The 12,849-nt window shown below is 37.5% G+C and overlaps 1 protein-coding gene across 1 annotated transcript in view; it reads right to left on the bottom strand.

The window, feature by feature from the left end:
• Positions 1 to 12,849, bottom strand: part of LOC136252415 (uncharacterized) — a 45,285-nt gene that overhangs the window by 16,010 nt on the left and 16,426 nt on the right. Inside the window, exons 8-11 of the mRNA XM_066044849.1 lie at positions 11,232 to 11,768; positions 3,827 to 4,756; positions 3,587 to 3,631; positions 284 to 430 (exon numbers count right to left, since the gene is read on the bottom strand). Coding sequence (XP_065900921.1) covers positions 284 to 430; positions 3,587 to 3,631; positions 3,827 to 4,756; positions 11,232 to 11,768 — 1,659 coding nt within the window. The remainder of the gene's footprint in view (positions 1 to 283; positions 431 to 3,586; positions 3,632 to 3,826; positions 4,757 to 11,231; positions 11,769 to 12,849) is intronic.

Genomic DNA, 12,849 nt, shown 5'->3' with positions numbered 1-12,849 from the left:
TACAGATGGGTCAAAAATTTCCAGTTCCATGTGTTCACAAAACAGAATTAATGCAAACACTTCACTAGGGGAAATACAACTGCAAATGATACGTGTACAAGCCTCCATCAAAACTACAACAGTAGGTAATTTACAGTAGTCAATTAATATTTGTCCATATTTTTATAAAGTACAATAGTGAGACACATCTAAAATGGGTACCAATGGGTAACGATCATATCTATAATCTTCACAAATGTACCTACACACACATACAATAATAACTGAACAATGTCGGACTTACCCATTTGACCAGCATTGCGTACCAAATCTGACCCCTGAAAGATTTGATTACCAGGTGGTCCTGTGGCAGCTGTTGGAGATTTAGGTGTGTCCATTTCAGCAAAAGATGGAGGAGCATTAGGATTACGAAACTTAAGTCCATGAGGGACTATAGAACAGGCAAATAGTACAGTACATAATATCAAGAGTTCATAATATATATACTAAGGAGAGTATCCTACTCTCATATACCCCTGTAGAAAGGCGTATTGTGAAGTTATGACGTAACACTTCTGAGTTCGCCCGTTTTTCTTTGTATAATTAATGATGTCATTAGTTGAACATGGTATCGATTGAACGCGTGCCTACCAACGTCGCTAGCAACCAAATTAACTGCAGCTCTAAGCGTTTCTCACCCAACTACAATTGTTCCTTCATGGGTTAAGACCGCTTCGTAGGCGTTTCTTACTAGGCCATTCGCGAATACGGCTATCCTGAGCGTCGCAAGTGTGAAACGGTGCTAACGATTCTTGCACTTTTACGGCTTCCTGTACGTCACAAACCACAACATCTTGTCGTTACGTCATAACTTCACGATACGCCTTTCTACAGGGGTATATGAGAGTAGGATACTCTCCTTAGTATATATATTATGAACTCTTGATAATATACAGTACATACCTTAATATTTTTTGTAATAATAATTTACAAATATGTGTAAAAAGTACATTATCACTTATCTATTTCGACATATTTTAAGCGATTCAGAAAGTCCATGCAATAATTGTTCACCATATCAAAAACTTACCATGGCACAATATGTAAACACAATAGAAAATGTGTGTAATGCAGTACTTCTGTGATTGTTCCGTAAACTGATTATTCAGTAGATGGATGTGATGCAGACTAATGTCACTACTTGGCCTTATACAAGATTACATTGTTTCCCTTCTACAGCTGGAAATACTGTGCATGCCTTATCCCACTTTTAGAGTTTAAATAAAGTGCCTTCTTGATTAATTGATACCTGGGACACAGCTTGGGTGAGACATCTGAGGATGGTGATCCTCAGTTAATAGCAAGTAGCTCATACTGGACAAACTGTATAGGTGTGGTGTTCCCCTGCATGAGGTCTGGGGAGGGAGGAGCTGCTTAACTTATTCCTAAGGCCTTACTTATGGTTCTCAGTTGCTAATGCACGGGCAATTAGTGACAGTTAGGTAACCTCCATTGCCCTCCAGATCTCATGAGTTGGCTTTATTGTTTCACTTAGCTATGAGACTGTCTTGTAATGCAAGAGAAGCACTCATCAACCCCTACGTACATGATTTGAAACACAGCACCTAACGTACTAACAATAAAAAATAAATAAATAACACACTGAATGTGCTGTGCTGCTTTAACTGTATTGTGGTACTAACTACGTAGATGAAATAATTGATAGTTTCAAAATGGGAATAGGGATCACTGAAAAAAAAGCCATAAAACAAGAAGGTATGGTAATGTAAACCACAAATCCCTAAATTATTGGCTCTCCCTTAAAATTTTAGTAACACATTCCGTTCCTTGTTTTGAGATGAGTCAAATAGGGTTTTGTGGTTTATCAGTGATCCCTTCTTGTTTCATAGTGATTGTTATTGCTCTTTTGAAATTTTCAATTCTTTATTCATCTAGTTTGTGTACTTTTGAATTTGCTACGAAGATTGTTATAGATAGAGAAATTTACATTACTAGTGCCTTTAGTAGATGTCAAATTCAGTACAAGCATTGTTGTTATCCGATACACTTGACTGCGTTATTAGAGTATTTTGATATATTGGATAACCCACTCACGTACAATTATCACAAGGGAAAAACCACCTTGCAATAATGTGATAAAGCTTCTATAGATTATGTTATCAACAAGTAGCAAACCCAACTCTGAACATGATCTTTTATGGTTTTGCATACATAATGGAATTTGGACAAGAAGAAACAGCCCAGTTTGGGCTGTTTTCATACAAACCAAATTAAAAAATAGGTCATGGACACGTGGATGGACTCGGCAAGCACAACTTTATAGTTTGTAGCACAAAAATGTGGATATAAATTTTGCTGCACGAAGAAGTAATAAAATAACAAGTGTAAAAATAGTTTAAGATTGCTGAAAAACAAAAAAAAACAAGAGTCAAACAAGCCAGCATGTTAAACACACAGAGATCTCTATTTGGACTCAATGGATATGACAGAGACTATGGAAAAAACAGTAGTTTCTCCATAAATCAAGAGCAAATACGTAAGTACTGAGAATGCTTCTGTGTAAATGTTTGAGTCCATGCAAATGTGTGTTTAACATGCTGGCTTGTTTGACTCTTGTTTCTTTACATTTTCAGCAATCTCCATTTCCCACATTTTAATTAAGTACTTTAAAATTATTTTTACACTAGCTTGTTTCATTAATTTATGGATAGCTAACATGTTAATAAGAGGTGCTGGTGGTGCTTGATATTACACAGTACTAAACATGTATATAAAGTCAATCATTATATACAGTAGCTGTTAAGTGTTCAGCTAATATTATCAGTTTTGATATATCCAACATTACTCAGTGTATAGCATGCTGTGGTCAGCAATGTGCATTTGGGTATGGCGCATGTGTAGCTCTGTGATCACAATATGTCAAGTAATTATGCAGTGGTAGCAACAACATTGCCACTCTGGTATGAACATTAATACCATATTTGACTGGTTAATAGTTGCCCCTGGATAGTAGCCGCTCCATCGCCTAGAATTACTGTCATAAGAGCTGCCTCGGATAACAGCTACATCTTGCATCAGATATACTGATGTAAGTGTTGTTCAGACACATTTGAAGCAGAAACCAGGCAAAGGAGTTGTTTTAAGTTATGGTAACTGCAGATATTAACCGGTCAAATACGGTGTACTGTGGAAATACAGGTAATGATTAGATATATGTAGGATCTCCAATGAACATGTCCACTTGAATAGATTGTATACCGATTAACACATATGTATTAACACATACGTATTAACACACAGGGATTTCCTTGTGCAGGGATAAGGTTTTACTCTTTTTAGATCAATGGCAAAGTAAACTTACAAGAAGCAAATTTGCTTGAGAATGGATGTCATCATCATTTAAAAAAAGGGGGTCATGGACATGACGAAAGACATGGGAAGGAAGGCTACGCAGTTTTTTCCCAAGAGTGAACAGATTTTGTTGCAGGAAAAAAATAATCATGAGCCACAGTAGTGGTTCATAGTAGTAGAGACTGCCTAGATTTCCTTCCTATGTCATTCCCTGGATCCGCCCCTGAGACCTTACCTGTTCTATCAGGATCACTAGTAGTACCGATTGGAGGACGAGGACCTACCAATAGGATAATACATAGCATATACATTGTGGCTATAACATACCATCAACCATTACACATACAGTACACACATTTGTATAGTTACATAAATTATTAGCTATACTACATTCTAACTTTCAGAGGTTTCTCTCCCTACCATTCTGCGGAGAGTTTCTGGCTATATGGACTGCACACATACAAGTCATACATACCCCTTGGTCCAGTATTTTGCATCCCTCCAGTTCCAGGATAGATATTACCAGGTGGCATACCAGCTACATGGTGACCACCATACATTTGTGATCCTCCAGTGTTTGGTGGTGGAAATTGGGGTTGAAATACTGGGTTGGTACCTCTGGTAACATGAGCTCCTCTGTGCAGTCCTGGGTTAGCATTGTGGCCGCCTTGGATAGGAAACTCAGTACCTACATTTCTACCACTTGGATTCGAAAACTGAGTATTTTGGCCAGCTTGATTTGGAAACTGAGTAGTTTGGCCAGCTTGGTTTGGAAACTGAGTAATTTGGCCACCTTGATTTGGAAACTGAGTATTTTGGCCAGCTTGATTTGGAAACTGAGCATTTTGGCCACTTTTATTAAGAAACTGAGCATTTTGGCTACCATGATTTGGAAATTGAGTATGTTGACCACCTCGATTAGTATTTCTGCCAGTTTGATTTGGAAACTGAGTAATTTGGTCACCTTGATTTGGAAATTCAGTACGTTGACCACCTTGAATTGGAAACTGAGCACGTTGACCACCTTGATTAGTATTTCTGCCAGCTTGATTTGGAAATTGAGTAATTTGGCCACCTTGATTTGGAAATTCAGTATGTTGACCACCTTGATATCTAACAGCTTGATTTGGAAACTGAGTACCTGTAGTTTGGCCACCTTGATTTGGAATATTTTGACCACTTTGATTTGGCAACTTATAATTATCTTGAGGTGGTCTATTAGCATTACGTGCCCCAATATTTACTGTTGCAGCATCCAAGAAATTGTCATTTCCATAATTTGCAGGCTGGGTACCAGTAGGAGGAGGGCCTCCATGTGTAGCTATCCTTTGTGCAGAGCTAGTAGGTGGGGCTTCCACAGTCTTGACAGAAGGAGCATCAGGCTTGGCAGGTGAAAGTGGAAAAACTACAGAAATGTGTACAGTAATATATACACAATGTAGGTATCTGTACTAGTGTATAGTTACTATGCATTTTCATATGATTTGCAATACATGCAACATTTTAATGGACAAAAGTTGGTGAAATTTACAGCTGAAAAAATCCCACTCACTGCTGTAACATTAGAGGCACACTGATAATTGTGATTTAGTTATTACAGAACAAGGAATTAGATTACCAAGTTGTTGTTAACAATGTTTACTGTGTTATTATTCACAGTATTAGACTGTTAGGTAGTGAAACTTTACATGTGTTCCTAGACCGATTTTTGGGTTTTAAAGTTATAATATGGCTGTGTGGCATTGTGTAGCCGAATTGATAGGTGAACCCGTCATCTCCAAGTCTAGTTTGAACAAGTGCACATGCACATGTACACACAAGGTCACTGACCGGAACGTATGTGATAAGATGACATCATTGCACAGTTTTTGATAGTTGATATTATTTTATTATTACTACGTCTGGGACACATACAACCAAGTACAACCACAAATGGGGCAATCTACAAATGGGGCAAGTACAACAGTGCATGACCAGCACAGTGTGTGGATGGAAAAGATGCACATACAGTAAACATAAGTATTACATGCAATTACAATCGTGAGGGCCTGTTATTATTACGCTGTATTGAATACCCGACCATGGAAGACCACATAATGCATTGTCACCGCCCCTCCTTCATGATTCGAGATGCAAGTGCATGCTCTCATACCTATGGTATTGAATCTCATGCCTGCAAGCATTGAAGCTTATACGTACATCCATTAAACAGTCCTAAAATTATAATGTTTTATGAGGATGAATCAGGGGTACTAGATTAAGACATGCATGGCTGCTGAAGTTTCCAAAAGCAGACCTCAATGATAAAAGAAGCAGGGTATTTCACTAGAAACCGTTATCCAAGTTTTATTTTTAATATCAGCTGGGCCATATGTCCTAAAATGATAACGTGATATACAAGATGAAATTGAATTTTGGAGAACAAATGGCTGCGTGCAGCTGATCACTGTGAAAGATGGCAGTACCTTCAATAGAACAAAAATTCAATACCAGAAAATAAAGAAAATGCTACCAAGAAAAAGTGCAATTCCATTGTGCAGTAGCATTGCAGACTGTAACTATGTATAGACACAATAATATAGTTTACAGTATGTAGGTAAATAAACAGCAGCAAGCACAACCACACAGCAATTATCAGCCTAAGGGCACATTTTGTGTATGTAGTGTTTGTTATCTCAATCATGTTGTATGGGATGTATTTACTGCAGTGGTTATAGTTTTTTTTGTCTCAAAGTAAAATAATGCATGGTGATGACAAAACAACATAAATTAAAATAAACAAACAAAACCACAATTATTCTAATCAACAAAAATACGTCTATCCACTAAACGCAGCTCAGTGGAGACAGCAGGGAGCTATGTTGACTGTAGTTTTCTGCTCCCATGAATAGCCAGTACAGCAGAACGTAATAATGAAAATGACAAAGCACAGCGTATTCAGGAAGGTGTCTGGTTGTTAGAAGTATTGTGCTTTTATGACAAAGTGATCTCACTCCTGGCACTGAAAGGCTTCAGGTTGAGAGCTACGTGTATGTATTTTCACATACAAACTTATTTTAGCTGAAAACTGTGTCAGTGTTAAAGTTCTCCACACATTGGCTTGCCAGGCCCACTGCAGAACTACTGGTAGCTGAGTGCCGGTACATTAATGGTGTGACAATGGCATAATGATGTGTAACACAATACTGTACAACATACAGGAGATGCAGTTTATACCATAGAACTGTATGCAGCAATGTATTATTGGCACTGAACACTGGAGATGGAAATAATTCAGCTAGCAAGCCAGGTAAAGGATGAACAGAAGTAATACAAATACACAACAAACAATCATGTTAACATGCTTTTTAATCTTGTCCATCACCTGTAACATGTCCACTGGCACCTGGCATGGCGACTTGGAACTCAATGTGCCACCTGAACATTCTTGTAATCTTGCTGTTTACACTTAAGGTGGCCTCTGGCTTTTCTGCTATCACTCAAATGCCTGTTCTTTGCGCAATCTGAAATTAAAGCATGGGTGTGGTACTGGACGTTATAATAGAATTACACGTACATTAAAGTCATCAGCACGAACAGGTGCAACAATTATATGATTGTGCCTTCGTTCACAGGCGAATCGATCCCCGGTTAGTTTATATCTCTAGGCCTCGTAGTTTTCTCAAACATTAATTATTTGTTCATTTATTTATTCATAACATAATTTTAACCACATTTTATTATTCTTTGCACTTGGTTGTATAATTATTAGTGCTTTACAGTGACCAGCACGGAAGGTCTGACAGCAACATGTCCTGCAGCCTTAGGATTACCTACAGTAACCTAGCAATGATTACAAGGGCTGAGACTTAAATGACTTATCGGTAATAAGGTGAAACAGAAAAGGGGCCAAAGTAAGGAAAAAATCCCACCAATCCCATGATAATAAGGACTGTAGATGATTCTTCGCAGTGATAATGGAACTACCAACAAAAAGAAGCAACATGGAAAGGGATTATTTGTATTTACTTGGTTAAATGATGGCAGAAATTTATTATCTTACAAAAATCGATTATTAAATTTATTATCTTACAAAAATCGATGTAGCAACTATTTAAAATTGGCCACAACTCAATGCTTGAAAATGATGTTTAAGCCGTTATTTTCAAAATAGATTGTGGCACCACTTAAGTGTGGCTACTATTGAAGGTGCGGCTACTATTGAAGGTGCGGCTACTATTGAAGGTGCGGCTACTATTGAAGGTGTGGCTACTATTGAAGGTGTGGCTACTATTGAAGGTGCGGCTACTATTGAAGGTGCGGCTACTATTGAAGGTGCGGCTACTATTGAAGGTGCGGCTACTATTGAAGGTGTGGCTACTATTGAAGGTGTGGTGTTTAGCCAAGTAAATACAGCACAATAGTGCGTGGGGGACCCTGTTCCTGTTTACGAGCATGGTCACTAAAAATAAATGTAGAAATTTAAGAGCACTTACAACGTACTGTAATGTTACGACAGTAACAGGCATTTATAGTGATTTCACCATATGGCATGGCATGTACCGATATAAATATTGGTGATATCGGATCAGTACAAAGTCGATTATTTTACTTGCATAAGTCCTATAATTTCTCAGTCTTATAGTGGCCAATGTTCAATTCCCAAATTAGGCATTTTTTCTTTGCTCAGACCTTTTCACCACACCTCTCTTCACAAGATTTTTTTTCCTTTTATAAAAACATTTTGACAACCATCGTTTTAGCTTTTTGGTTATATTATTTTAACGTTTATTGTAGTGTTCACTGTACATACATACTGAAAACCACCTTTTATGTTCAGATGCATCTCACTACTAAAAAAATATTGGTATCACTTTATCAGTATATTGGTAAACTTTCACTGTATACGGCAGTATAATATATGGCAGCATAGTACGGATAGAGATGGGGCAGTTACTTCAGAAAAGTAACTAGTTACGTACTTATAACCTTAGTTATAGTTACTTTTACTTTCATAAATAAATTATGCTTGTTTGTTAATTTTTATAACATGGCTATTTTGCCCAGAGCAAGGAAAGAAGAGAACTTATTATGTACACTTTCTGAAAATAACAATTCTGTAGCCATTTCAGCTCAGTTTCAACTGTTATGTCTGTTACTCAAGCTGAATCATGGAGAACAGTACACAGAATGTGTCTACTTAATGTGGCTGTAGCACAAAAATTGGAAGTGCTCTTGCTTTTAAAACATAATTAACTAGTCACTTTTCAGACAGTTATAGTTACAAGTTACTAGTTACAAAGCATGTAACTAGTTATATTACTAGTTACTTTACCAGTTAGTTACAAAGTAACTAGTTACATAACTTTAGTTACAAAGTACGTAACTAGTTACCCCCATTTTTACCATGCTTAGTTGCTTACTCGCCCAAAAGAATCACCCAAAAACCTCCTGGGGCTTGATTTCTTCACTGTTTGTTGTTGCTTCGGCCCAAACCATTGAATTTTGCCAGCTACAATGCATGCATCATTGACTTAGTACCTTTATCCTCTTTTATGTCCATTTTCTTTCTCCACTACTACGTAGGTGTTGATTTGTGGTTGCTATATTTTCTGTAGTGTGACTGAATTTATTGTGGAAGTGCTTCTTGTGCTGTTCTTTGTTTGTAATGCTATATAATGGGTGGAACATACAGTGTAACTGAACGGAATTGCCATTCGTGATTCAGTATCAATAGTCGGGGCACGCATTCAGTTGCACAATTAATTTTTATCATGTATATGGTATTATCTTTTGTTTGATGCAGTGTGCGACAGTTCACCAGTAACAAATTCAATAAAGTAAACAAGTAAACAAGCAAGTTTAAGAAACAAAATTACAAAATTAGCATGGATCATAGAAACAAAACAAGGGAGGTCCCTTAAACCTGAAGCATTACTAGTGGACATTTATGGATGTATTTTGACTGAAATAGGAAATAAATGTCCACTAATATAGCTGCAGGTTCAAATGACCTCCCTTGTTTCATTGCCTTTTATTTCAACAAGTATACAAAAAATTTGGAATTTTCAACTACAGTAGAGTAGGGACCATAGCACATTGATAAAAAGTACTGAAACAAGCTGGAGTAGTGCACGATATTAAATCACAGTAAAACAATAAGAAGTGTTATATCCCTACTGTGCTAATTCCATTTTTTTTTTGTATACTTATTTGTTAACTTTTTTTGTAAATAATATTGTGACTGGTGAACCCACGCATACCGTAAAAGAAATGGCACCACATGCCCCAGCTATATAAATTATCATCTTTCCATTATGCTTTGTTGTTAGCTACAGTGTGTCAGACCTGTCACACAGCATTATGAATCAAGAACTGTTAGAAAACCATTCCTGCAATCCACGCATACTGTATAAAAAGAAAGAAAGGACGCGCCCCAGTTATATCAATTATCATGTGAAAAGTGACGTATCCATTACGCTTCGTTGTCAGCTATGTTCAAACACACAGCAGTACAAATCAAGAATGTTCGAAAAGCATCTAAGTATCCACTATGAAAAATGCGGATAATTTCTGCTACGAAGAGAAGCCATCACGTGCTACCGCCAAATTGGCACTTTTCACTGTCAGCAAAGATGAATGGGACACAAAGAAGGACACCGGTAAGTCCATGAAGAATGCATTTTATGTACTGCGGTATGCCAAAAGGCACTTCTTGGGCCGAAGCGACATCGAACAGTGAAAAAATCAAGCTAGTAGCCTTAGCCATTATGGAGTTATGCTTATCTGAAGGCATTAGTCAGTCAGTCAGTCAGTCAGTAGAAAATTCCATTATTTTTAAAATTCCATATCAACTTCTTGAAAGCATTTCGGGTCAATCTGTAGACTTGTAGCTTAGCCTTACCTAATCAATACTGCCTCATCGTTGTCAGGAGAGTGAGGGTGGTTTTTGGGTGATGTTTGTTCATGGGCCACACCCACTCTTTTATGGTGCCTACTATACAGTACTATTGTACTTTATGATCCCCACACAATTATAAATTTTTTGTTTTCCCTTACACCTGTTGACATATGTGACCGTCTCAGCAAAAACCCGACTTGTTCGCACAAGCATGCGTATTGAGAAGGAAAACGAAATTTAAAAATAATTCGTAAAATTACGCATGCTACAAAAAAAACTATGCAAGTTTTTATCAGGCCAGTATTCGAAGAAGGAAGAGTCAAATCAATTAAAACTATATACCATCTTATGCGCCTATTCATGGGGAGTTCGAAAATCTTTGTTTTGTTTCTCTAGCTCCAACGGTATGCGTGTCATGTGTGTTTGTTTACGATGCGGTAAACGTAAACAAGATTGTCATTGTTTCTTCTACCAAACCGCCTTCATATCCATATGCGCAAGTATCTACAGGGCTAATACTATATATACCTTGGCTGAAGTACTGCTCCATGGTGAACGTTTTAAGCCAAATTGCAACATTGTAGGCTAATCCAAACAGAAGTTATAACTGCGAATGTAAGAGCCTGTAGTTTATTTTCCGTATAGTAGCTGTACAAATAGATTACCTTGCTCTTCCTACTGTCTAGTGCTATAATTCCAAAACTACATACCACAGAAGGCCGAAACTTGGGTGATCCATTCCTTGGACACTGCTGATATTGCTGAGTGAATAAAAAATTTTTTTTTAATTGTGCGAACAAGTCGGGTTTTTGCTGAGACGGTCACATATTGTATGGTTTGCAAGTTATAGCAATTTAAAAGCAGTTAGATTGTAACCTCAAAAAATTTGGCGTTGAGAGGATTTTAAGCTCAAGATACGTAGAACACACACACTACACACACACTCACACACTATACTCAACACATATGTATGTACAGACAGTACAGTGTAAGTATGTACCTTCTCCAATGTGGGGTGGAGGATTTTCTGTCTGCCCCGTCAGCGTAGCTACTAGACTCTTCAATGAGGCAAACTCTCCATAACGAAGCATTTCTTCAAGTGGAACACCTTGTGGCACATGACTCATTGCCTCATATGGAAAATGATAGAAGGTCTTCCCTGACAAACTAATAGGAACAAACTCAGCTGTAGAATGATCACTGATAAAAACAGGTATAAATTTTGACGTATTCAACATTATAAGATGCCTCAGTGTCAGTCGATCAATATGTCCACAGACCATTTGAACTTTAGCATTTTCAGAGGTCTCCTCCAATATGGAGATCATGGCTCGTGAACAGATTAGGAGAATGTAACCATTAGTGACTGCTGCACAGTGTTCAATAGCTTTGTTTACCCAGAATGACCAGTCTGGAATGTTCGCGTTGGCATGATAGATATCAACATCACAGTTCACTCCACATGAACGCAGCACATCACTAAAGCAAAGCACTTTGTCTCCATTGGGATCATCATCTTTAGCATACATGATAAACACTGTAGAGCAAAACAATTAACATAGAATACTAAACGAGTAAATATGATTTCTCTGCCACCCAATTGTGTTAGGCAGTATTGTATATTTGTTCTTAGTATCTGGTTACCAGGTATTGAGAAAATACTGTACCCTGGCATTTGGTATTTCACAGTATCCTGGTAATCAACCAAACACATTTTCAAGCTGGTATTGTTTATTAGTGATAAAAACAGTCAACTACTGTTAATCTGTAGTTACTATCAAAAGTTGGATATATACCACAAACAACTACATGGCTAACAAGTTGTAAGTGCATTTGGTTAACTGTTGTACCAAGAGGTAACTCTTGGTTGCACAGTTGATACAAGTAGGCTGGCACTATATTGTAAGGGTAGTTGGAAAAGGCAGATATGGGCAGACATGGATATTTTAAAAATAACACTTTTACATCTATACAATAGTTAGATTTCATACCTAATGTTTTCTGCACAGTAGCCTTCGCTTCCAGGCCCAGGCATGAACTTCAAGTAGAGCTTATCTATTTATAAGCGCCTGTGTGGAGTATGTACTGTTGTACACATGCACTAGGAATCTAATGCAGTTATTTAATATAGGATATGCACAAGCTTATGACCAAAAATATTCTAATAAAAACGTGATGTCACAACAGTGAATGAATGTATTGTAGGTATGTACAGAAAGTGCAAATCGCAAAAACTAGACCAGTTACGAGAGTTTCTCCAGAGCGATGGATTCATTTATATGTGTAACAGAGTAACTGGAAGGAGCATCCCATCCGTAGCTCATGTGGCAAGTTATAGCCAGAGCCACATTTGCTACCCATACGTACTTTTGTATGGGATTCATGATAGTTGTTCACTGTCAAATATTTTTGGGCACGCTACTACTCTAATTATATTAATTATTTTTTGTTCTAATAATAATACGCGCATATCCTCTATTGTAGAAATCCACCCTAGTTTACTCTCGTAGGCCAGATCCAGGAGCTCACAGCTTTCAGTATAAGGCGCAGGTGCTTACAGTATACCTACTAAAGGCTTGGCCTGCAAGTAGGCGTAAGTCAAAAATGCTTTAAGAAAT

This window comes from Dysidea avara, chromosome 1 (genome assembly GCF_963678975.1).
Source record: "Dysidea avara chromosome 1, odDysAvar1.4, whole genome shotgun sequence".
Classification (NCBI taxonomy): domain Eukaryota; kingdom Metazoa; phylum Porifera; class Demospongiae; order Dictyoceratida; family Dysideidae; genus Dysidea; species Dysidea avara.
This window is presented reverse-complemented; position numbering and strand designations above follow the sequence as displayed.